Genomic DNA, 26,368 nt, shown 5'->3' with positions numbered 1-26,368 from the left:
ACAAGGATGTGTAGATAGTCCCACGTTACAATACATGCACATTTTAACAAGAACCCAACAAGGACATGTCAACAACATAAGGAATCATCTCAAAGTTCCTAGGCCAAACCCACCTCCTCAAAGGAACCATGCAATCAATTGTGGCCCACAAACATAAACAAAGGACATATTGAACTCAAGAAAACTCACAAAGCCCAACAAAGGACAAATTGAACACTTCCATGTCAATCATTCAAATGATTGTGGGCCGTGGCCATGCTCCTAGATTTTGCATGTGTTTGTTCTATCTTCTCATGTACCCTACCTATCATGATTATAAGGAGAATGATTTTTATGCTCTTTTGGTTCTCAACCAAATCATATTTCTTTTTAAATTCTTGCATAGAGAACACACGGTTTAATTTCATAATATGTACTACCAAGATTATTTGCTTTCAAATCCATAATTTGGTAAATGATTATGACAATCAATGCTAATTATATTTATGAATGTACTACCAAGATTATCGATTTTCAAATCCATAATTTGGTAAATGACTACAACAATCAATGTTAATTATATTTATGGATGTATACATTCATACATATGTACGTAAGTGTGAGTTTAAAAGTATATGTTTACACTACAAACACACACCTATGTGTATGTATTTATATGTAGACGTGACTAAGTGTGCACTTTCAAATCTGTAATTTGGTGAATGAATAAATGACAACCAATGTTAATTGTACACACATGTGTAAACTAGTATGTTTAAACTACACACATCACTATGATGTGTTTATAATTATATATTATAATTTATAACTAAAGAGATCAGTGGCCGAGGGAACAGCCATCTTGGTGGCTAAAAATGCCAAAAAAGGCTACCTCATTTTCTAGGATATTTTTCTAGACCAATGAATGGATCTGTAAGAAATACATATATTATTTACAACTACATTCACATATATTTACGCATCTACATATAGACATGACTATATGCATGTTGTATAGATGCTCAACAATCAATGTTAATTATATTTATGGATGTATACATTCATACATATGTACGTAAGTGTGAGTTTAAAAGTATATGTTTACACTACAAACACACACCTATGTGTATGTATTTATATGTAGACGTGACTAAGTGTGCACTTTCAAATCTGTAATTTGGTGAATGAATAAATGACAACCAATGTTAATTGTACACACATGTGTAAACTAGTATGTTTAAACTACACACATCACTATGATGTGTTTATAATTATATATTATAATTTATAACTAAAGAGATCAGTGGCCGAGGGAACAGCCATCTTGGTGGCTAAAAATGCCAAAAAAGGCTACCTCAATTTTTAGGATATTTTTCTAGACCAATGAATGGATCTGTAAGAAATACATATATTATTTACAACTACATTCACATATATTTACGCATCTACATATAGACATGACTATATGCATGTTGTATAGATGCTCACATACATGATACACACATCCTATGTTGTACTTACACTTATTAAGTATGTATGCATGTATGCATATATGTATACATCAGTATGTTGTGTATAACCCTAATCCATGAAGATAACAATGGATACATATTCATGTGCGTTTTCGTATGCATACATAAATAGAATTTCTCAGCCATATACAATTATACCAATGTTCATGAAATTAATCCACCATAAGATGGCAATACACCTCAGCTCAGTTTAGAGCTGATGCATCTTTTCCTATGACCATGAACCACACACGTGGCTAGAGAAGTTCAAATAGTTCTTACAACAATGGTATAACATTGCACACCAGTACCATGGAGAATCTCACAAGAAAATACTAATCCAAAGATTCATGAAAGCATTGTATACAAGTGATAACACTACAACTCTATCTAAAATCATCATATTCATAGAAGCAGAATACAAGAAGAAAACATGTGAGTGGATAAGCTCTATTCTCCACGTGCTTCACGGCGTGTTGCATCATGTAAAATTTCAATATCTACACCGTCGGGCGGAAGTTGAACATATCGAACAACTGAACCTCGAATGAAGCAGTTTTTTACTGAAAGCTGAAATGCAAACTATATATGTTAGTTCGGAAGGTATCAAAACCTGGTGCAGATAGTAAATTATGCAAGAAAGAATATAAATGATTACTTACCATATGAGGATAATTTGCTTCATCGACCACTCTTGTGTTCTCAAGCTTGATATTCAAATACTGATCGACTGAATGCAATGTTCCCCTAATGGCCAGATCATTCTTCAATTCTACCGTAACCTCTTTTCCCACCAACTCTTTGAAGTAGGAAAAAAATAACTGTAAACAAAAGAAAAAAATATACACTCGATGAGTCTATGACTAGAGCCAGATATGCAAATGACTTTGAACTACTTTATATGTTTTTTCTTACCATCTTACAAGGAAATCAACTATTAATGTAAGTCTAAAATGTCTTCTCCAAAAGTTTGCTGAAGATCAATAAGCAGTTATTCTTCCTGAAAAAGATAAGACTTACAGAACTCTTAGCATTGAAGTGAAAATACAGATATATCATATAACAATCAATAGAAAAAACAAGAACAAAAACTGAAGAGTTCTAATAGAAAATGAGCTGAACCACCCAGAAAACATAGTAATATTCTTGAGATGAAAACTTATAATTGTATGGGACAGTTCTTAAGAAATTAGAGCCAAATAATATATACACACACATAGTAATACACTTTTCTTTTGGGAAAAAATGCCGATGAGCATTATTTAAACATATCATTCAATCATTTCATCACATCAGACAATATTTAACAGAAAGCAAACTCGTTTTTGATCTATTGCATAAGCATCTTTTAATGTCCATCAAAAATTTTATCATCGAGTTTCACAATATGTACTAAAGACTTTATAATAGAGTTTTGCAGCATCTGGTGCCCTTACTATGTCTATCATAAGTCTCCAATAATTATAAATAACACCTGGAACGTTTATATACTTGCTATCACAACGGATGCCAAAAGTTACCCATCCATTTCAATTATCCCATTTACTTGATCTCATTATTTCTCTAATTGTTTATTAGATCCAAACAGATACCACAAGCAATTTGTGGCTTGTGGGTTTCATTTACCAGGCATATATCCGACATTTAGATTCCCATTGGAACAGAATATCCTAGTGTGGAGAAGTGCAAAGAGCCAATGGCTGCCACATTCTAGCCTACAGAAAGGTGCTCTATCTCATTAGTTTCATCTCACTTCCTCGTCTCTTATCTTGTTCCACCTAACCTTATCTCTATTACACTTCTTTAGTTTTACTAATTTAACTCATACTTTGTTTCATTAGCACGCCCATTACCTTTGACTAAAAACTATCACCAAACCCTTGATAAACTAATTAACTATGATTTTGTGGAGGTGTAAGAAGGTGATGGGATCAATAACAAATCCACTGGAACTTTTACTACCTCTTTTCAGGAAACACCTAGACCATAGAAAAAGTTCCATAGCTGGTCGATCATCTTTTTAAGACAGATAGTATGACCACATGGTGCTAACATTTTTGGGTCTCATTATTCATTCTCAATTCTTGATAGCATCGAGTTAGTTTATTCTTTTTCTAGTTTCCTAGGTATTTTTGAGTTAGCTCTCTCCCCCTCTCTTAACAAATAAGGAAACATGCACCATGTGAGCACATGTATGAAGATGCTTTTCTGAACTTGCCACACGACACATGCATAAAGAGTCTGAACTAACCGATGTACACAAAGATGTAGATACCATCTTCCTTGTGGAGATATAGGAACATAGTAGATTTAGACTACTACCATATGACAATATGGCACCTGCTCCCTATGGCTACCATGCAAAGGAATGCGTAGACAAGGGGACACTGTATGCCTTTATTATAATGAACGAGAAAAAAGAATAAACGTTCACAAAGGCCACACAAGCCCAATAAGCAATATGTTTAGATATTGTAAACGTCATTCTACATGAACTATCCATCCTATATGTAAAACAGGCACTGGATGGACTTGACCCATTTACTGATTTATGTGAAGATGTAATAGCTTTTGCATACAACAGAACAGTGATTATCTGGGAGACCTTATTACACAAACAGGATACATACAACCCGATCTGAGATGCATATCCAATCTCCTATGGAGCTCAACTGACAAAAGCCTTTCCCTTTTAGATAGCACTGTGTCTCTGGAGACCAGTGGTCATATTGCACACTCACTATTACAGAGATCATGTGAGCCATTTAGTATGATTAATCTTGCCCTTCCCTGAAAGGAGAGATGGTTGGCCAGTTTACCTCTGTACACAGTTGTGGGTTAGAATGGGCTTCGCTTTTACAGTGAGACGATTCAACTTGGTTGGGGTTGTATACCTCTGGTTCTTGCGTTACAGTAGTTGTGTCTTCACATAGACTTTTGAAAGGATCAAGTCTATCTAGTTCCAAGAAATATTTTCCATGTATATCACTCGGACCAGCACTTTTAGCAAAGCAATTTAGTAATTTTGGTGTTCCCACGGATCATATTTCATTATTTGACAGAATGGAATTCCTTAGATTTCGTATATCCAGATGGCAGGCTACACTGGCAGTTCCTTTAAATGAATGCAGGTCGGATCCAAGTTTACGGCCCTTTTCGACATATCAAGTATTCTACAAACTCCCCTGTGTTTTTACCAACCTAATAAACCCATACACTCCAAGTTTACGCATTGAGAAATGATCTTTGAAAAATGCAATGAGCTCTCTTCTTCATTGCATTATGCCTCGAACCTCTGCATTCTTGGAACAAAGTTCACTTTCGTAAATGTGAATGAATCACCCCACGGAAGCTCTCATAGAATGATGTACAACATCAATGTCCACTAAAAACAATTGAGGATCATGCTATGTCCAGAGAAATGGTATCATGTATCCTCTGATGCAGCCAGAATCTTATATATAATGAACTTCCTTGGCATCTGGAACAAGCCAAATGAAATTACGCAGTCAAGAAATTTCCCCACTAAGAGATATTTTAAAAGGCCAAACACTATATTGTTGCTTTGTAGATTTTAAAATGTTGTCGCAGCTTACCAAGCGACTATGAACTAGAATAGAATGTCTAGGAGACCACTCCACATGAGAGCGATGATAGCCCAACTCCACGGGACTGTGAGATGTAGGCTAAAAACCAGCAAGAGATTCCTTCAAGGAATTCATGAGTAACATGGGTGTAAAACAATATCAAAATGGGGCATGAGGAGAATACATGCAAAAACAAACAATTGGATTTTTTTACAATCTTATTATTGATTTATGCAGATGATGTTGTATAATTGACTTACCACATCACAAACATAACAAACTACTCGATGTTATAAACAGTTTCTCTGAGTATTGTGGACTGACCACAAATGCAGGCAAAACCAATATGATCATTATTGGCCCTAATAAACCCAATAAACAGCACACTCCATAAACATAGCCATGCTCTTGAGGTAGTAGACAAATTTAAATACTTGGGAATCAATATTCCAAGTAGCCACACTTGGAAAAAAGCCTCAACACAGATTGGAAGCAGGTATCCCTAAGTAGTATTATGCAGTCAAGAACATGAAAAACCATGGTACCACATAAAGGAGTCATATGGACAGTTCAAAGTAGGGCTATGTATTTATCCATATGGACAGTTGAAACCAGGGCTATGCATTTTTCCATATGGACAGTTCAAAGCATTTTATAAAGAGTCATGGTATGGAAGGGAAGTATTTTGAACAATCTTGAAATGAGACAGAGAAAATACATGATAAGTTTTACTTCCGACATAGCGGGAGAGAGAGAGTGTGTGTGTAACTCCATATTATGCTCTAAAATGAATGTAACTCGTGTACATTCAGAGAGTTGAGACTATTCCTCAACAGTCCCAGCCTAGAGGACTGCAGGAAATAGAAGATAAACCATGGTAGACCCCACTCCACACAAATCTGACTTTCTTACTTCGAACTGTTTCTTGATAGGCTGGAAATGTTCTCACGCGTCCAGCTCGAGGAGGACAAGACCATAGATAGAGCATAAATAATCAATTTTACACAGTCCATGCTAGACAGCCATAACACTCACTCAATAAGTGGAAGACCAAGAATATATTCGAATAATACTGTCACCGTGTAAATCCTTGATACCGGGAACGTTATGGGTGATGGATTTTTTATGCCCAGACCACATTTTTGTACAAATGCGTGGGAGCGGGGTGAGGTTAGCCATCACACCAATGCCATAGAAGTGAGAATTGAAACAGGCATTTTGATGGAATATGGAGGGATTCCTCTCAATGTGACCTCTGTAGTCTAAACTCTAAACCTTCTCGCCAGTGATAAGCCAGGTTTTGGGTAGCCCCATGTGGCCCGGTTCAAATCTCACTATATATGTATGCGTTACTGCTTTACTGGATGCCACCAAAGCCTGTATGGTTTTGAACACATTACCATCAGATCTCCATGGGACAAGCCTTAGCAGCTGAGCTACAACAACAGCCTGTTTAAAACCCTAAACCACTCCCTCTCTTTTCCTTGACGGTACATTCAAAATCCTTTTCTGATGGTAAACAGGCTTCAAAACCCTAAAAAGCTGTGAAAATATACAGAAGGAGACTGGTTGGGGGGGAGGCAAATTTACCTGGTAGGGCGGCGCGACGCAGACGGAGCGACAGATTCATTACTTCTCGGATCTATCAAGAGACAGAGACCAACGAGGAGCTCCCATGAAGATTTATATGAAGAAAAAGCTTCAGTCTCCCTGATTATTCTGCGGAAACCCTAGATTTTGTTTCCTTTTGATTTTCTTGTTCAATTTTGTGGAGTCACTTAACTTTGAGAGTGTGAAATGTTCTTCTAAAGTTCTTTCCATGCCAGCAATGAAGTAACTTAGGAATCGGCAACGGTTCGGTTTCGGCTTAACCGGTTTCCAACTTGAACCGAATCGGTTCCTACACCAGTTAATCCTTAACTGGTTTTGTCAAACTCATTAAGCTTAAACCGGTCTACGAGCCACATTAGTCAACCCGATTAAGCCTTACCCGGTTTGGGAACTGGTTTTGTCCAAAGAGGTTCGATTTGGCTTGAGGAAATCAAACCGATTTAGGAAGCTCAAGCATGAAGTAACCAATAGGCTTAATTGCAGACCAATTCCTCTAAAACTTGCAATATCTTTTCTTCGTATTCCCAAAGGAATAACAAGAATTTTGTCCCTGTTCTTGGGTCTATCACATATTCGTGACTCATTAATATCAATAACTGGTTGAATTTTCTTGTTAGTGCGAAAATATGTCCTATCTGATCCACCAACACTCCACTTGAGTTCTATCAATTTTTTATGCTCAATCGTAAACGTATCTCTATCAATCTTTTTGGTTTTTTTATAACTAGAGTTATTTCTAGGAACTACTCCAATTTGACGCACTGAGTCACCAAATTCACCAGATTTTGGAATAAACAAAAGAGAAAGTTTCGTATATAAACTAAACAACTACCGAGTTTGCCCCGTAAAATTATTCTGCCAAATCCGAAAAATATCCTTCCTAATGGGCTTCCAAAAAGAAGATTGTTTTTTTATTTTCCCGAAAGGGGCCTCTGCTGGGAATCCCCAAGCCATTAAATAGCTAAATTGGGGTCTTCCTTGCAAAAAGTGATAAACATTACTTGATGATTGATCTCGGATGGGTTTCAAACTCTTCTCTCTACCAATAATTGATTGCTTCTTCTTGTCACAAGTGTGCCAAGCCTTCAACTCAAACAGATATAATATTTTTATTTGCAATCCCTCTTTCAACCAACGACCGGGAGAGACCCTCCCATCCTACAAATGAGGAATGCTTTAATATATCGACTCGATTGATTTCTTTTGATCGATGAGGAATAGCGACTCAACCTTATTTCTATTCGGACAAGAATTATTGGTATTAAGAATAGAGAGAAATCATGTAAAGATTTCCATGGAAAATGAGAGAAAACTACACACTTATTTTATATGACTATTTCTATGGATTAGCTAGCAAATATCTCCTCCAGATGAAATATCGGTTGGGTGGCTGGGCGGGGAGCATTGAATCCACTGGTGTAACAAGAATTGCAATTGAAGAAAGATTATTGGAATGGAAAGATAACATAGAGCGTGGATTTTTTGCATTTCAAATCGATGAGTATAGGGATGTCCAATCAAATGTGCATGGAGGCTCGATCCAATCGGAGATTCCTCTTTCTCCTCTTTCGAGAGAGTATCTTTAAAACTAAAGTATGACTTAGATAAATCGATTTGTAGTGTATCAAAAACGAGAAGTGAACTACTAGGTAGTGTTGGTACTAGTATCAACAAAATCACTCAGAATAACGAGGAGTATCCTCATCGATTTTTCAATGTTTTATTTCTTTAAAAAATGATTGTTACCGAAGTTACTCGCCAAATTTTTGTGATAGATATGATTGATTATTACATCGAGAGAGTTGAATCCTATAGGTCTTTCGAAGCTTAATCGCTCATCGAAATTACTTGGTATTAAAACTAAGGTAACATAGATATCCTTCCTCAAAAGAAGGATTCTCGAGGGGGAAAATGGTTTAATCGTTGAGTCTAGATTGTTGATTGTTGATAAAAAAGTCATAGGCTTGTCAATCTCATTAGAACCTGCAGGGAATCCGTCTCTCGTTGGGTTACCCCACTTCGAATCTACCCGAACAAGATTATCAAATGATGTTCTTTCCATTACGGGTAGGCAAACCGACAAACAATTTTAAAACGGTTTAAGAAATCAGTTCAAGCTTGAGCCTTATCATGACGATTCAACAAACAGTGTAATTCTAGGGTTGATAGCAACTCCTTATCATGACGAGTTCATTATTGATCTATCAATCCAAAATTCTTTCCAAATCCATCGCATCGAGTTTCATCTGACTTTAGTGTTTATGGAACACTCCTTTTCAAAATTCTTTTGAATTCATAGCATCTACTAATTGCCATGCGTCCATCCACATTCAATTTATTCATCATTAGCTTGCATCAAAATTTTTTGTCCGATCTACCGTGGATGTGGATCTCTTTGAAATTTATTGCACTTTTTCGTGTTTATTCACGCTAAAGATGAGAATTTGCTATGCAGTTTTCATGGTTTTCAGTTTTGTGTGATCTATAGTGGTTGCCAATCATCAGTGCATTTTCAAATTATTCATCATCAGGCATTGCTATACTTGTTGTGGATCACTCCATTTTAATTTTCTTTTGAGATTCATTCCAATTTGTTCATGTTTCTTCACTTTGATGATTCTGATATGTCTTGTTTACTCTTTAGGTTTTTCCTCCATATTAATCACTAAATCATCGATGAACAAAATAATTCATCTTTTCATTAATACCATGGTGAATCTTGACTTTAAAATAAAATAAAAAATCATCGGTGAACAAAAGCAAGTTCGTTCATGCCATAAGCTTTGAATGTTCGTATCGTGACTTTTTGGGAACGTTATGTGTAGTTTTAAAACTAGTTTTGAGTTATTTCTACCTATAATATTTATTGGCCCCACTAAAAGACTAAGTCAGTGTGAATTCGTTCAAGCCATATCCATTCTAATACCAATTTGCCTGGAAGAGCATGACCTTGACCATTTCATGCAATAATCAAAACCTAAACACAATTCTTGATTCTTATTTCCTTTCATTGAATCTGTTACTTGTACACCTTAGGTTCTTTTATGTACACTTGGACCAATATATTCGAAGATTATGAACATTAAAATTCAAGTACTTTAACTTTCAAATGCCTCGAGAGTTTGCTACGAGACAAATATAAACCCTCTAAAATAAAATCCTACTCGACAATAGGAAAATCCTCTATTATGTAACAAAGGAAAAAAGATGGCTATACGTATCCCCGTATTCACTGAAACAATGATCGGAAGTTTCTGACGTCCATGGTTGCCTAGGAACATATGTAAGAAGGATTCGACACATAGAGAGAGACGATTTGAAATTCGAACCTCATGCATGTGTTCGGGACTCAGATAGACCATCAAAATTTCTCAAGATTGGATCTTGAAAGAAGCACACTGAAAGAGAGACGAGCTGAGATTCGAACCTCGGGTGTGTTTTCGGGACTTAAGAGACATCATCGAGGAGATTTGTGAAGAAGTGAATCCTAGTAATTAAATTATACGAAGGAAAAAAATGGGCAAGAGAGAAAGAGGCTTTTTGCCAATATTATTACACATTGTATATATATATTACACGCACGATTTTGGAAAGGGGATAAAAAAAAAAGCTTCACGATCCGCGAAGGCGAAGTGCGAACCAATGAGATGAGAGCAGGCGGATCGAGAAAGGAGGGCCGTCGGATGAGGCTACGATGAAGGCGAGGCGTCAGATCGCGACGCGAGGGCGGGAAAGGAAGAAACGAAATTTGAAACGCAGAGAAGACCCGAAGTATTTAAGCCGAAACAGATCAATCAGAGAAGCCGAAGCAGAAGCAGAAACAGAAGCCAAAGCCAAAGTCTAAGCAGAAACAGAAGCCAAAGCCGAAGCAGAAGCAGAAGCAGTAAAGAACTCTCAGCCATGGCTAGGACCAAGCAAACTGCAAGGAAATCTACGGGAGGTAAGGCCCCCCGCAAGCAGCTGGCCACCAAGGCCGCTAGGAAATCCGCCCCCGCCACAGGCGGCGTCAAGAAACCCCATCGCTTCCGCCCTGGCACCGTCGCCCTCAGAGAAATCAGGAAGTACCAGAAGAGCACGGAGCTCCTCATCCGTAAGCTCCCCTTCCAGCGCCTCGTCAGAGAGATCGCTCAGGACTTCAAGACCGATCTCCGTTTCCAGAGCTCTGCTGTCCTGGCCCTCCAAGAAGCTTCTGAGGCTTACCTCGTCGGCCTCTTTGAGGACACCAATCTTTGCGCAATCCATGCCAAGAGAGTCACCATTATGCCTAAAGATATCCAGCTTGCTCGACGCATCAGAGGCGAGCGTGCGTAAAATAAAAGTAAGGCTGTGAAAGAAAGGCATCAAGGGACAATGTCCTAGCTTTTCCATTCAATTAACGGTGTATTTTTACACCACCAAATTCCTGCAGAATGCATCAGCTCTTCTATCTTTCTTTGTTTTATGGTTTTGGTAGAGTAGGAAAGATTGTGCAAGACTCTTACTCCATGGAAATTGTTCTGAATACTGCAATGAGATTAGTGTGAATATCTCGTCATAGACAATTTTAGGGTATAAAAGAATGGTAGATTAGTGCGAAATTCTCTTGGAATTGTAGATTGTTGTTTAAAGTGAGGTGTAAAGCCATCCTGTAGAATGGGTGACACGTTCAATGATTGACCTTAGAAAAGTATCCTACCCGATATAAACAGAGAGTCAAAATTTTTTCTTCTTTACCATGGAATGCGTAGGCGACTCATGATCAGAATGAATCCCATTTGTTGATTGACCTTATAAAGTGAAGCCAAGTGTTACTCCTGTTACTATGGAATGCTTAGGTGGTTGTCATCAATATGGGGTCCTATTCTTGATTGTTTTTATAAAGACAAGTGTTGCATGACATGTACAAAATGTGAATTGTGATTCCTTTACCATTGAAAGCATATATATATATATATTTGATGATTCATAATCAATATGGATCATGATTGATTTTTAAACTGAAGCCAAATGTACTCCACCATGGAATGCATAGCTCATTCATGATCAATATAGGGTCCCTTTTGTTGATTGACTCTTATAAAGAGGTTTACATGGATTATTTCTTTTCATTATAACTTATCTCTCTTCTTATCAAGATAATTCATCCCATTTGTTGATTCTTACGTTATCCTTTTTCATGATAATTCATCCTCTATGATCTGATAATGGATCAATTTAGTGAAGAGATGAATTGTTTTTGAGTTTGACCCTTGTCTTTTGGTGATACATATAGAGATGGTTATCCCATGTGTATATTGAACTCACATCACTCTACTAACAACGCATATACCATTCCCATTTCCCATTTGAGCTAACGGATGCTTCTCAAATATGTATTTCATTGAAGTTCTTGATATATGTCCTTGTTCCCAAAATATTTCAAAGCATTCTCGAACCTACACACATATGCAACACTTGGCACAATCAAACCCCTCACAATACCATTCACATTGTAGACAGCACAACACATTAATGAAGTATTTCAAAGTTTTTTCAATTACTTTTCAAACTATTCTTGGTTTCCTTATTAGTATATGCAAGCTCATAAGCTCATTGAGTGAAATTTGGCCACGTTTAAACAAAGATGAGGGGACTTATGAATCATGATACATACATCTCTTATAGTTTTAGAAGTATTTAGTAGCACCTCTCATAGAACTGGAAATGTAAGAGCTAAAACATTGAACCTTCCAATGTAATTACTAATCATTACGTTTAATGTGAAGCATTTTCTTCAACAATAAGATTGTGTGGGTGGCTTGAATTTAGTAAAGGTCAATCCGATGATATTTACTCTTAACTGACGTTTAAATCCATAACTCTTGCTAATTTGATTTGAGCTAAACATAGTAATCGAGCATTTAAACGTAGTTTAAAGTGTCATGTGATTCCAAAAGCATTATGATTTCAAAATGAATTTAGTAGTCATTATGTGCCGATTACATACACATACACATACACATACACATACACATACACATACACATACACATACACATACACATACACATACACATACACATACACATACACATACACATACACATACACATACACATACACATACACATACACATACACCTACACATACACATACACATACACATACCCATACACATACACATACACATATGCATGCAACATACCCATATGCATGCAACATACCCATATGCATGCAACATACCCATACACATACACATACACACATACACACACACACATACACATACACATACACATACACAATGCACATACACATACACATACACATACACATACACATACACATACACATACACATACACATACACACATACAGACAAGGCCGACTCTCGGACGGATGGTTCCTTCGTTTTTCTTCATCTTGTTTCTCAGGTATTTTGATCGGATCTGATCGCCATCTCCAGCAGACGTGCGCATCCATCCATGGCCCCCCTCCACCTCAGTTTCTTCATCTCCATGTGGTAATTTCCTCTTCTTTTAAAAGGCTTTCTCAGATTCCTTCCTTCTCTTCAAAGAAGAAGCGGAAGCAAAGAAGCACGAAGACAAGAGATACAGCGAGAAGAAGAAGAAGAAGTTCGTTTCTTTTTCTCTCTCTCAGATTTCTTCCTAGAAAATCGGAGGAGAAGAAGGAGTAGGAAGAAAGAAGAAAGAAAATGAAAGAAAAAGAATAGTTTCTGTAACTCCGATCATATCTCCTCAGACGAGGGGGAGGTGAAGAAGAAGAAGACTTTTAGTTTCTTTTCAGATTTCTTCTGCATTTCAAAGAATAAGAAAAATAAGAAGAAGAAGAAGAAGAAGAAGAAGAAGAAGAAGAAGAAGAAGAAGAAGAAGAAGAAGAAGAAGACTAATAGTTTTAATTACTTATTTCTTCGGTTTTGGAGAGAAGATAATATTCAATTCCCACAGGGTCCTTCCTTAAGAAGTGCAGTTTCTGGTTCTCAGACGTTTTCTTTCATAGAATAAGGAGTAGTAAGAGGAGGATTAGCAGAAAAAGGATCCTAATTACAGAGGGTAAAAGAAGATTTAAGAAAGAGAAAAGAAGAAAGGAGAGAAGAGAGGAGAGGAGATGGCAATCCGCTATGCCATGGTGGCTCGAGGTCCAGTTGTTCTGGCGGAGTATAGCTCTAATTCTTCTAATGCCAACACTGTTGCACGTCAAATCCTTGAGAGATTGCCAAGTGCCGTGGACACTAACCTCTCCTATTCACAGGATCGATACATCTTCCATGTCACCAAGGCAGATGGCCTCACTTTCCTCTGTATGGCAGATGACACCTGCGGACGTAAGTTCTCTTGAAATGCTCTCTTTCACCTCTTCCTTGATTTCCAGTTCCTCTTTGCTGTCTTTTCACGGTACTATCTAAAAGAAGGCATTTTTAAACCTCTTTGACCTTCACAAATTCTCTGTACTCTTACTCCAATACTTTCAGATTACAAATTTGTTTTCTGTATCCTTTCAATGTACCACATAAAAGCAAGCCATTTGAATTTCGTGATATTCAGTGAGTCTTGATAATCTCTATCTTCCTTAAAATGATTGTTTACTCTGCTATCTTTCAATCAATATGCCACAGAAAAACCGGTCATTTCAAACATCTCTTTCTTCAGATTTGGATCTCTATTTTCTTTGTGTTCTCTATTTCCTGTGCTGTCTATCAATACGCAATATAAAATCAAGCCATGATCCTCGGGCTTTGATTGAACTTCAGGATTTGATTGTATACCATGTAAAACCAAGCCATTGTTTTTAGGCTTTGATTAAACTTCAGGGTTTGATTTCATTTTCTATGCTGTCCATTAATACATGGTCCTCAGGCTTCGATTGAACTTCAGGCTTTTCTATAAAATCAAGCCATGGTCCTCGGGCTTTGATTGAACTTCAGGATTTGATTGTATACCATGTAAAACCAAGCCATTGTCTTTAGGCTTTGATTAAACTTCAGGGTTTGATTTCATTTTCTATGCTGTCCTCAGGCTTCGATTGAACTTCAGGCTTTTCTATAAAATCAAGCCATGGTCCCCAGGCTTTGATTGAACTTCAGTATTTGATTGTATACCATGTAAAACCAAGCCATTGTCTTTAGGCTTTGATTGAACTTCAGGATTTGATTTCATTTTCTATGCCGTCCATTAATACATTACGCAAAACCAAATGATCAACCTTTATGCCCTGATTATCTTTAGTATTCAATCTCAATTTGCCATGCTGTATACCATTATGTCATGCAAAATCAAGCCATTGACCTTAAGGCTTTGATCTCCATTTTCTATGCTGCTCTATCAATATGACATGTAAAACCAAGTCATTGGGAGTATGACACTAATTAATGTTTTTGATCTGGTTTTCTGTGCTGTTTCTTGGATAAGGCTCCTCCAAGGCCACAAATCTCAGTTTCTTGGATAAATCAATTGTCACAATGGATGGCCATTCTCTCTCTCAGTTGTGCTTTCCATTAGCAAATCTCAGTTTCTTGGATAAGACGCCTCCAAGGCCACAAATCCCAATATATAAATCAATAGTTACAATGGAGTTCCTTGCCTCGTCTTGTTATTTTCTTTTGCTGTGGTCTATGATATTCCCATACTATTTTAAGCACCCCTTTTCTTGCAATCTACAGGGCGTGTACCCTTTTTGTTCTTGGAAGACATTCATTCCAAATTCTTGAAAGCCTATGGAAGGTCAACACAAACAGCTCTTGCTTATGCAATGAATGATGAGTTTTCAAGAGTCCTTAATCAGCAAATGGACTACTACTCAAATAATCCAAATGCTGACCAGATTAACCGCATGAAAGGCGAGCTTAGTCAGGTATTGTTGTTATTTTTTATTCAATACACAATTTTTTTTGGATTTGTGCTCACAATTAATGAAGTAGAATATGAATACTGTCTCCACATGGAAGAGATTGAGGTTTTCCGAGTAGACAATGACATATTTGCGTAAAACCATATCAAGAAAGAGCACCTTCATCCTAAATCACTTCAGAACAAACCACAAGTTGAGCTTATTACTATAATCATAAACTAAGATACAAGGATGGACAAAATAAGGAGCAAAGATTGAGATTTCCCTAGTAGACAATGCATATTTGGGTATAACCATATCAAGAAAGAGCGCCCTTCATCCTAAAGTATGTCGGAACAAAAAGAGTTTGAGCTTACAAACAGATAGATAGATAGATTCTATTATTGACTTGGGAGGAGGGATAGATAGATAGATTTGATTATCGTTTTCAGAGGTCAAATATGAACTATGAGACCAAAAATATTATATTTCTTGTGATATATGTAAAAGTGAGTAGCGACTCTCGATGTTCAAGAACTTTACCAATGAATGTTGCAATTGAGAGTGCACATTGTCGTTGTAAGAGAAATTCGTGCAAGGATTGGGCTTGGTTGAAGATGTGTGGAAAGCATGGTGTCATGGACGGGTAAATGAGGCTAAATACTAAGAGAGAGCGAGAGCATAAGCAAGAGAACAAGACTGTCACGAACGAGTAGATGAGGCTCGATACTAAGAAAGAGAGAGAGAGAGAGAGAGCATAGACAAGAGAACAAGAAAGAGAGAGAGAAAATAGACAAAAGAACAAGAATTGAATTATGCTTCTGCAACTGGTGTTGTTCATCTTGATTGTAATAAAGGTGCACCCGAGTATTTATACAAGAATGTGGAGATATGCATGTAAGCCAGAAAACACTTAGAGAGTGCATGAAGATGCATTCTCTAGAAGTTTCTTGAAAGTTCTAGTGATTAATCTACAATGTAATAAGTTGAATCTTATACAATACAATAATGCATAGATGGATGTAGCTCAATTGGTAAGGATGCCCAATAAGACCAGGAGGTCATGGGTTCAACCCCCTACATTCCATGTGGCATTCTGTCTATGACACATGGTCAAATATGATCGAAGGTAGAGCATTGTATCAAAGTGTGATACTTAAACTCTCGAAATTGTTTATGACAAAGTGTGAATAGTCGACCACTCTCATCACTTTTGCCCCAACGCCCTGCATCACATCGCAGTGCATGTGAGCTAAGTTACATGGAAGCAATGGTTTGAATGGTAGACAATGGGATAGGCTCTAACATTTATCGATGTGTTCGGTTTCCCCGTTCTATGAAGAATATGGTTTCGTAGTTAGGTGCAACATGTGTAGTATAATGTGTGAAGCGTGAACCTCCACATTTGTTGCATGTCATGATACATTGGTGTTGCAAAAAGGCCTCATTTATAGATGCATCTAATGATGCATTATGAAGCAAGTGTGTTGCATCCCATCTACCAAACCATCTTTTCATATCTTGCATCTAACTGGAACCCAAAATTTTTCTTTTATGTGTCTTTTGGATCTTTTTGTTTTCTTTTGATGCAATTCTAAGAAGTTGATGTAAGGGACTGTTTTGAACCTTAAAGTGTATTCAACAACCCTTTCCATGGCCATGATCCAATGGGAGGAGTGCGTATGGCTTTTGTTTCTTAATGTGTAGAAACCTTGTAAGAAAATATTTTTGGACATTTTCAAACTCTTTCGAAGTAAACCTTCCAGCTAAGATCTTGTATTGTTTTCTCCATCTCGGTTCCTCCTGATTTTGGAGGATATCCACCAAACCAAACCGAACCACAAAACCGTTCAAATTTTTTAAAACCATTAAACCGTTAAAACCGCGGTTTCGGTTTTCAATTTAGGTCAAAATTCAAGTTTTAAATGTTTAAAATTTTAAAATTAAAAATATTTCATTATTTTAAAATTTTAAAATTTTAAAGAGTTTCCTAAAATGTGAGAATAAGGCCTGAAAATGAAAAGATTGTTTAAAAACAATTTAAAAGAAAAAGAAAATAACAAACCATTAAACAGTTTAAACCGCAGTTTCTAATTGTTGAAACTGAACTGAACCGTTAAAAAAAACCTGAACCTGAACCAAACCCAACCGTTTTAACCGTTAAGCTGCGGTTCGGTTTGTTTCAAACTGAACTGTTGCCGATTGTTAACCACACTTTGTATCTATTATGCTCTTGCTCTCCTCTGCGACTAATACAACTAGCTAAAACAACTTGCTATTTCACATGCGGATTCAACTACCTTTCATGTGATGTTGCAAAAGATTGCTTCATATCCAACGGCTGCCAACTTTGCCATGGGCACTAGACTGTGCTGGATCTCAGCAGCTAGAAGCACATCTATGAAGAACTTCATTTAACATGCCAGAGTCTTCACAGACATTGATTAGCTTCCCTCTGTTGGATACTTCAGGTTATGGGCCACAGTTACAAACACCCCATTATTGTTTCTTTTAAGTTCCAGAACCAGCTTTTTTGACTCATTGTATGCTGGCTCCCTGATCCTGAACCAGAAGCTTCATGCTCTCGGCTTTTTGACATTTCTGTCCCTTGGACGAATGTGCATCTACCATGTTTGTGACACTTTCTGTCTAAAGTCTCTTGGGTTTTCTACTTGGTAGAAAATGCACAAACTATAAGCTATCTGAATCCCTATCCCATGGCTCTTCCTTTTGAGTAACGCTGAGAACATCCCAAAAGGAAAGTTGGCAATTCCCACCTTTGAGAGGTAAATGCCATCACCAGGCCATCTAACTTCAGAGGCAGTGTAGGAATATGTCTCCACACCAGCTCTCTCCTCACATCACCAACTTGACCCCAGCCATCTAAGATATTTATCTACATGATAACACATTTGCCCACCTGTTTTGTGGCTCATATTGATTCCCAAAATTCTCCAAGCATTCATTTCCTTGGACGTGTGTTTGATCAATATCTGCACCAAATTGGTTGGTGCATTCCAATTGCTCCTTATTCACTTAAAGCATGACGTCGAGAAACTCTTAGAAAATCCCAAAAGCTAGTCATCTTGAACTTCATCAGTGTATAGTTTGTTTGTGCAACTTTCCCTTGAATGCATTGGCAGTCATGATCTGTATCGGCTGGTTAGTCCAATTACACTTGTATCTTTCTCACATGCTGAGCACGCAATACTCATCGTAGCCAAGAGTTCTATTAGCACCTTTTTACACCAACATTCTTCTCATAAACAAATATAGTTTGTATGAATTGACAATGCAAATGCATGTTAGATTTTTAATGAGATAGTTGCATATATTCAATCTGCCCATTTGGATAAGAGACACGATGAAACTGAAATGTATAATTCCTCATTTATGTGCTAAAAATAGGTACGAAATGTAATGATTGGAAACATGTAATGATCGGCTGGTTAGTCCAATTACACTTGCATCTTTCTCACATGCTGAGCACGCAAGACTCATCATAGCCAAGAGTTCTATTTGCACCTTTTTACACCAACATTCTTCTCATAAACAAATATAGTTTGTATGAATCGACAATGCAAATGCATGTTAGATTTTTACGGAGATAGTTGCATATATTCAATCTGCCCATTTAGATAAGAGACACGATGAAACTGAACTGTATAATTCTTCATTTATGTGCTAAAAATAGGTACGAAATGTAATGATTGGAAACATGTAATGATCGGCTGGTCAGTCCAATTACACTTGCATCTTTCTCACATGCTGAGCACGCAAGACTCATCATAGCCAAGAGTTCTATTTGCACCTTTTTACACGAACATTCTTCTCATAAACAAATATAGTTTGTATGAATCGACAATGCAAATGCATGTTAGATTTTTAATGAGATAATTGCATATATTCAATCTGCCCATTTGGATAAGAGACACGATGATACTGAAATGTATAATTCCTCATTTATGTGCTAAAAATAGGTACGAAATGTAATGCTTGGAAACATAGACAAAGTATTGGAACGAGGTGAGCGTTTGGAATTACTTGTGGACAAAAGTGCTGATATTCAGAGCAAGGCATTTAAATTCCGTAAACAAACACGTCAATTTCGTAGCACATTGTGGTGGAGGAATTGCAAACTAGTGTAAGTTCTGAATCACTTTAATTTTTCATGTGTGAAGTTAATATTTTGCACTTCCTGTTGATGTGATTTTTATGCATATTAAAATCAACAATATGCTACCTTTTTGCAGGCTTCTATTAATTATAATTCTTCTGATTGTAATTTATATTGTGTCGGCGATTGTTTGTGGTGGTATGACACTGCCATCATGCCATTGAGATGAGCAGTCATGTTTTCTTGAAGTATTTACAGTGTGAAAACCTGTTCCATTCTAAGGTGAAGACTTGCCTTGGAATTTCAGCTACCCTAATCAGCAGTCTGAAGTATTGTATTTTTTCCTCATTCATTTTAAGCAACAATAAGCTTTGCAAGCAGTAATTAGTCCTCGTCAATAGTCCCATGCTTGACGTTAAGGTGCATTTTTTCTAAACCTTAACAATGTTAACATTGATGTTTGGGACTAGAATACTGTATGATAAAGGTTAAACTCACAAGACAATGTTTTTTTTTGCCTTTTTAATTGATTGTGTATGTAACTTAACCAAATAAAACTCAGGGAAAAATAACATGAAGTGACTGTAACTGATGCCATGTGTGTGACTACGGCTAGTTGTATGGATGTTCACATATAGGTTGAAGGAACAGGTTAACAATGGCATGGTTAATATTTATATATCAAATTCTAAAGGCAACCATGACTGAAGAAAATTTAACTGAACTGCATTAATAACTAGAAATACATTTACCATCCACTACATATCTGGATCTTTATTGCCTGTGTGTGCCTTTTCATTATTGAAAATTAAGTTTACCTTTTAGAGGGGATTGTGTAGTTAATGTCAGATAGTGTTGTGCCATACCATATTCTCAACTCTGAAATGATTGAGCAATATTGACAATATGGCATCATGAGGCTTCAATTCTCTTCTTATTGTGTTGATATTAACCTTTAAAAATCTCTGCCCAAGGTTGAGTTCAACATATATATGTTTTCAGAGATTGAATATTCAACTGATCATATGATCTTCTAAGTTTAATAAGCTACTCCCCCTATTTGCCTTTCGGCATATACGACTCCATGAAATCCAAGTCATGCCTAATGTGGACTCTTTCTTCCATAATATTTACATTAGTGAATGAACCAATTTATCAAGTTATTTCTTTGTCCATGCTTGTTAGGGTATCACTTGTGAGCCAAGTAGCAAGTATTTAGGCATGATGCTTAACAATATAGATTGTCTTATATTTATTTTTGGCATTTGAGACGGGAATGCAATGTTCTCTCATTCCATCTTTGCTTCTCCATCGTTGCTTGAATGATCCTTGTGTCGTGAGACAATGCCCTTGATATGGCATGTCTACATCCCTTGTGCGTTGGCCGCTATCAAGGATGTTGGTCTCTCATTTGCCAATATGATTTAACCATTCTTTGCTCTTTTCCAAAGCTCATTCTTGGTATAGTGTCAAAGGCCTTCTTGAAGCCCACAAAACAACAATATAAAATTTCCCTTGAAGTTGACCTTTTTCCATCCTATTAGTGTGTAACCAAATGATTGACAGTAGAATGTTATGGAATATAGCTATGGTTCGGCCTTGAAGTGTCTACTTGGAATGGGAATAATTGATTCACATTTTTTATTTCTACATAAATTAATGTTTTGTGCATTGGTATTCATATATAACTTGGCCATAATTGACCTAGCCATTATAGTTGGATTTGATCTCCTTGTGGATTGGTTTAGTCTAACTCATGATCCGATCTTTTTGAAAACTTTGGTTGAAAGCTTGATCAATTATAATTGCTGTCCATTGGTAAGTAAGTTTATGGTCTTGTCCATTGCAAGAGCTCACTTGTCATTAAAGTTGCATCCAACACTTTGACATTAGACATAGTTTTTGCCCTTGTATTAACATCTTCAATAGAGATACTTGCATTATATGGTGTTTCCATATAATGTCAATAGATATTAGCTCATTGTAAAGCTTATGTACATATTGTTTCATCTCTTCATGGCCGAACTCATCAAGTATATCATTCCTTTTACACTTCAAAGGTCTCCAAGCTAATGCTAGTTAGATGTTAAACTTTTGCATTTTCTTCTGGGTCTAACTTCAGCTCTTTCACCTAGGTCATGCTCTAATTTTGCATGTCGGGCCTTGACTTGAGGTAGAGGTGGTTGTTAAGGTAGGATTTTGGGTGGGATTAGACGACTTGTTCTAGGTGGTGACCTAGGATGTTCTACTATAGACCCTTGTCCAAACCTCCCGTTGGGTGCCCCCCAATAGTTGTATGGGTGGTGCATAAAATATTGGGCCCTCTTTGGCATAAATATGGGCATTGATGCCTCGTGTGATGGCCATTGCAAGTTGGACATTTGACAATTTATCTTATTGAAACCCTTGCGGCCTTTCAACTCTTTTGAGGTGGGTGATTGGGTTTGGTGTGGGTTCAAGCTATTCACACTTGTTGGTTAGTACTTGAGTTGGCCTTGGGTTGGGTCTTACCTACCCGCAAGAAGGAACACTGTGAAATTTAGTGGAAACTCAATAATTTTATAACCATTATCCTTAACGTGTGCGGACATGGAATGACCATGCATAGCTTATCCCTATTTGTTTGGTTCGTTTAAGTGACAACATTCCTACCTTTGCCACCTCTCGTATCGGTGGGTGCAATTACCATGTCATCAACCGATTGAAACTCTAATATCATCTCTTCTAACCCTAGAGTCATGTCATGGAGTCCTCAAGTGTTATCACCACCAAGCATGTGTTTATAATGGATCAACGCACGTGGGCTATTAATTTTTTTTGTAGAGTTGGGCTATAAAACTTGTTGATGAACTGGTTCATGAGTTTATCATTAGTCATCTTGTCACCAGGATTGCAGGGACTGTGCAAACGTGTGGTGTGATGTATGTAGTCTTTGATTGTTTCTTTTCCTTCTTGTTTATGTGAGAAGAATTGGTTAAATCCATTTATTCCTCTCCGGGTGAAATTTGTCAAAAAGTCCTTGACGATGTAGTTGGCATTAGGCGACAAGTTTTTTGATCGGGTTTGGAAACAAATACTTGCCTGGTCACCGAGTGTTAACTTGAAAGTCGCTACTCTTATGGCATCTAATGATTGCTTAAATTGTTCCACATGGTCACAACATCCTCGTATCCTAGAAAGCAAGGGACTCATTTTGAGATGGAAACGTTTTTGCTACAATCATTTGTGGGTTCGTTGGAGGTGTTGGCTAGACGCCATTCTCATTCCATCAAGGAGACTAATTTGAATTAGACTATAATGCTATGGCTAGCTCAACATTGGGAGGTAGATTTCAGCCTAAGTTCATAGCTTGTTGATTGTCCCTATTTCCTTCACGTGGCTCTCCTCAAATGGTCTTATATTGTTGCCAATTGTGCTTGAATGTGGGTTTGACTCTTACCTAGTGCCATGTGAGTTTTGCTCTTGTTGATCTTGCAATATGTTTCAAGGAGCATGAGTTTTTGACAGAGATTTTTATAGGCCGCTTTTCATTATGTAATTACTGCTTCATTGTTAATGGTCATCACTTGTGATTATCCTACTCATGTTAGTTGCATCGAAGGTTTTTCGATCCATTCAGGTGCTTAGATTTGTTAGTGTGCGCTGGAGGTGTGTTGCCCATGAGGTTGTGGCTTAGGTTTATGTTTAGGCCCCTTCCAGATGTCAACCACCTTTTGCACCTTCGGGCTTGATTAGATGTACTCGTTTTAACTTGGGCATTTCATTTCTTGTTATTGATGAGGGGTATTGGGTGGTATTGTCGAGAGTACTTTTATATTCGAGGGTTTGTCAACCTTGATGAATCATTAGACTCGAGGGATTGTTATCGAGGAATCGGGTGTAGATGCTAGGAAACATTTGAGTTGAGCTTTTCAGTCGCGGAAATCTTCAAACTCAAGGAAACTTTGAGGCGAGGAAAATTTTGAGTTGAGCATGTGAATTGAGGAAATCTTCGGACTCATTGCTTGAGAGCTTACGAAAAGCTCATTGATGGCTTCAAGCATTGGTCTTATCCTTGGTAGCGGCACCAAATAGATGTGTGGCATCCTTGTGCATGATACCAAAATACTTCTATGAATCAACAAAGTGTGCTACCTCCATGTCGATATTGTTCGCCAAAGGATCCGTCCCTTGTTTACCCTATTAGTAGTGAATTAGGATTGAGTGGTTGTCAATCACTTTTGAGCCTCTAGTTTGGAAATTCTTATCTTAATAGTTCTCATACTCACTCTCTTTTGTGCTAATTTACTCTCTTAATAGATTATCATAGTTAGGCACATTGTAAAGAAGACAAGTATATAAGAAAAACCATCACCAATGTTAGGTGTAAAGGCCCGTAGTTCACAAATTAGGTAATTATTCGTATATGTGAACACATTGTTCACTTGGACAGGACACCTCCTTTTATAATGTGAACACACCACTTTCTATGTAAGGTTAACTAATATAATAACCTTCTTTTTTCTTGTGTACCAATCAAGGCGGTTGGGTACACCAAAGATCTGCGTGTCTCTACTCTCATCTCTACTACAGTCCTGTTTGCTGAATGTCATCTCTAAATGGCTGATCTGTCAAACATCCCTCTTTACCTTTAACTGGTATCAGAGCCAAATCTCTTTCCTCTACTTTGCTGTTTTTCTTTAGATTCAGAATCAGCAGAAAACACAGATTTAAAAAAATAAAATAAAATAAAATAAAAAATCTGTCAGACCCTTTCCTATTGGTATTCTGCTCAATTTCTGAAGGCATCTATCATAAATCTTGGGAGCAATGGCCTCCACTTCAGCTGAAGTGAAAAACCTCTTTGAAATCAAGAGATTTGATGGAAAAGGTTTCGAATTGTGGAAAGAGCGTATGCTGGGCATCCTCTTTCTAAGAGATTGTGAAGATGCTCTTGTAGAAAAGAAACCAGAGAGCATGGAGAATGATGCTTGGAACACTCTGAATAAGAAAGCCATTACATATATTAAAATGGCTGTTTCTGATGAAATTCTTGTAGATGTAAAGGGCTTGACTACTGCCCATCAAGTTTGGGAGAAACTTAAGAAAACTTACGAGAATACTTCTCCTGTGAATCAGGTGCATTTGATGAGAAAACTTGTCAGTATGAGGCTTGATGAGTCGAAAGGTGCAACAGAGCATCTATCTTTATTCACAGGTACTCTCTCCCAACTACAAGATTCAGGATTACCAACTTTTGATGACAAGCTCAAAGCTATCTTCCTACTTATGACTTTACCGGATTCGTGGGAAACATTAGTTGTTTCACTATCTAATAGCCCCACCTTGACCTTCGATGGTGTGCGGGGCTCTATTCTCAGTGAAGAGATTAGAAGACAATCTAGCGGAGAAGGTAGTGGTTCAACATACAATATTAGGGGGAGATATGATAAGAGGAACCCAAATGTAGGACAAAGAAATAGAAGTAAGAGTAGAGGGAAAGGAAAACAACAAGATATCACTTGCTATCATTGTGGCCGTAAAGGTCATAAGAAACCTGATTGTAGATATTGGAAGATGGAACTAGAAAGGAAGAAGAATGTAGGAGAGAAGAAAAACAAAGATGATAAGTTTAATACAACAGAGAAAGCTAATATGGCTTCAAATGTTATCATTGAAGACCTATCTGGTGAAGATGGTAATGTACTTTGTATTACAGGTGATGCCTTTATAGCTCATGTTCAAGACATGCAAATCACCAAAACAGATGTTATTGATGCTTTATTGTCAATCGATGATGGATTGACACAGACATGGATAGTAGACTCTGGGGCTTCTTTTCATGTTACTCCATGTTTGGAGTGCTTTACCACATTTGATGTAGGCAGTTATGGAAAAGTTTATCTTGGTAACAATAGTGCTTGCAATATTGATGGTATTGGAACCATACACTTGTCTTTGGATAATGGTCAAGAGCTTGTGCTCAAAGATGTTAGGTATGTACCTGGCATTAAGAAAAGTTTGCTATCTGTAGGACAAATGGATTTGCATGGTTACACCACATTATTCGGTGGTGGATTATGGAAACTAAAGAAAGGATCTATGGTTATTGTGAAAGGTTGCAAAAAGGGCACTTTGTACTGTTTGCAATGTAAAGCTTTACCTGGAAAGTTTCTTGCTATTGCTGAATTCGACTCTCGTTTAGAGCTTTGGCATAAGAGATTAGGACATATGAGCCAAAAAGGACTTGAAGTCCTTTCTGCTTTAAAAAGATTTGATGTTAAAGGATCAAATCTGGTTTTTTGTAATGATTGTCTATTTGGCAAACAAGTGAGAAATTCTTATTATTCTGGTATCTCTCATAAACCAAATGTGCTAGATTTGGTGCATTCTGATGTATGTAGCATGCTTGTAAAATCCTTGGGCGGTGCTGCATATTTTATTTCCTTTATCGATGATTATTCTAGGAAGATTTGGGTGTACTTGATGAAAAGAAAAGGTGATGCATTTGATGCATTTAAATCTTTTCATGCATTTGTGACTACTCAAAAAGGGACAAAACTGAAATGTCTCAGAACAGATAATGGGGGTGAGTTTACATCTGCAGAATTTAAGTCTTATTGTGACTTACATGGTATTAAAAGAGAGCTTACTGCTCCATATAACCCTTCATCAAATGGGGTGGCAGAAAGGTATAATAGGACCTTGTGTGAGCGAGTACGATGCATGCTGTCCACAACTAATCTCCCTCATGAATTTTGGGGAGAAGCATTAAAAA

The 26,368-nt window shown here is 37.2% G+C and overlaps 3 protein-coding genes across 4 annotated transcripts; 2 read left to right on the top strand and 1 right to left on the bottom strand.

Moving 5' to 3' along the window:
- Positions 1 to 1,596: 1,596 nt before the first annotated feature.
- Positions 1,597 to 6,851, bottom strand: LOC147849935 (sm-like protein LSM2). Its single transcript, XM_087336901.1, has 4 exons — positions 6,668 to 6,851; positions 2,406 to 2,490; positions 2,153 to 2,311; positions 1,597 to 2,060 (listed from the first exon to the last, which is right to left on the bottom strand). The coding sequence occupies exons 2-4, from the start codon at positions 2,406 to 2,408 to the stop codon at positions 1,941 to 1,943; spliced, it is 282 nt and encodes a 93-aa protein (XP_087193027.1). The 5' UTR covers positions 2,409 to 2,490; positions 6,668 to 6,851; the 3' UTR covers positions 1,597 to 1,940.
- Positions 6,852 to 10,520: 3,669 nt separating this feature from the next.
- On the top strand, positions 10,521 to 11,018 carry LOC147849934 (histone H3.2). Its single transcript, XM_087337090.1, has one exon. The coding sequence runs from the start codon at positions 10,589 to 10,591 to the stop codon at positions 10,997 to 10,999; it is 411 nt and encodes a 136-aa protein (XP_087193216.1). The 5' UTR covers positions 10,521 to 10,588; the 3' UTR covers positions 11,000 to 11,018.
- A 2,007-nt stretch (positions 11,019 to 13,025) lies between these two features.
- Positions 13,026 to 20,137, top strand: LOC147849933 (vesicle-associated membrane protein 711-like). 2 transcript variants are annotated; one of them, XM_087337193.1, is made up of 5 exons: positions 13,026 to 13,170; positions 13,652 to 13,992; positions 15,328 to 15,518; positions 19,475 to 19,638; positions 19,748 to 20,137. In XM_087337193.1, exons 2-5 carry the CDS (start codon positions 13,776 to 13,778, stop codon positions 19,833 to 19,835), a joined length of 660 nt encoding a protein of 219 aa, XP_087193319.1. In that variant the 5' UTR covers positions 13,026 to 13,170; positions 13,652 to 13,775; the 3' UTR covers positions 19,836 to 20,137. The 2 variants fall into 2 exon arrangements, with proteins under 2 accessions (XP_087193319.1, XP_087193318.1); XM_087337192.1 differs by having other exon boundaries at positions 13,616 to 13,992.
- Positions 20,138 to 26,368: the final 6,231 nt, after the last annotated feature.

This window comes from Azolla caroliniana, unplaced genomic scaffold, assembly GCF_043228905.1.
Source record: "Azolla caroliniana isolate FFs.n. ecotype wild unplaced genomic scaffold, voAzoCaro1.0.p SCAF_22, whole genome shotgun sequence".
Classification (NCBI taxonomy): Eukaryota; Viridiplantae; Streptophyta; class Polypodiopsida; order Salviniales; family Salviniaceae; genus Azolla; species Azolla caroliniana.
The sequence above is the reverse complement of the archived record's forward strand: the minus strand, read 5'-3'. Positions and strand labels throughout refer to the sequence as shown.

What these genes read in the sequence shown, in the direction of transcription:
- LOC147849935 (XM_087336901.1), bottom strand. An exon ending in AAGCAAATTATCCTCATATG is followed by an intron (nt 2,061 to 2,152) that starts GTAAGTAATCAT and finishes TTTGCATTTCAG; the next exon opens with CTTTCAGTAAAAAACTGCTT.
- LOC147849934 (XM_087337090.1), top strand. Translation starts at nt 10,589, where the DNA reads ATGGCTAGGACCAAGCAAACTGCAAGGAAATCTACGGGAGGTAAGGCC.
- LOC147849933 (XM_087337193.1), top strand. Translation starts at nt 13,776, where the DNA reads ATGGCAATCCGCTATGCCATGGTGGCTCGAGGTCCAGTTGTTCTGGCG. An exon ending in TGAAAGGCGAGCTTAGTCAG is followed by an intron (nt 15,519 to 19,474) that starts GTATTGTTGTTA and finishes TGCTAAAAATAG; the next exon opens with GTACGAAATGTAATGCTTGG. An exon ending in TGGAGGAATTGCAAACTAGT is followed by an intron (nt 19,639 to 19,747) that starts GTAAGTTCTGAA and finishes ACCTTTTTGCAG; the next exon opens with GCTTCTATTAATTATAATTC.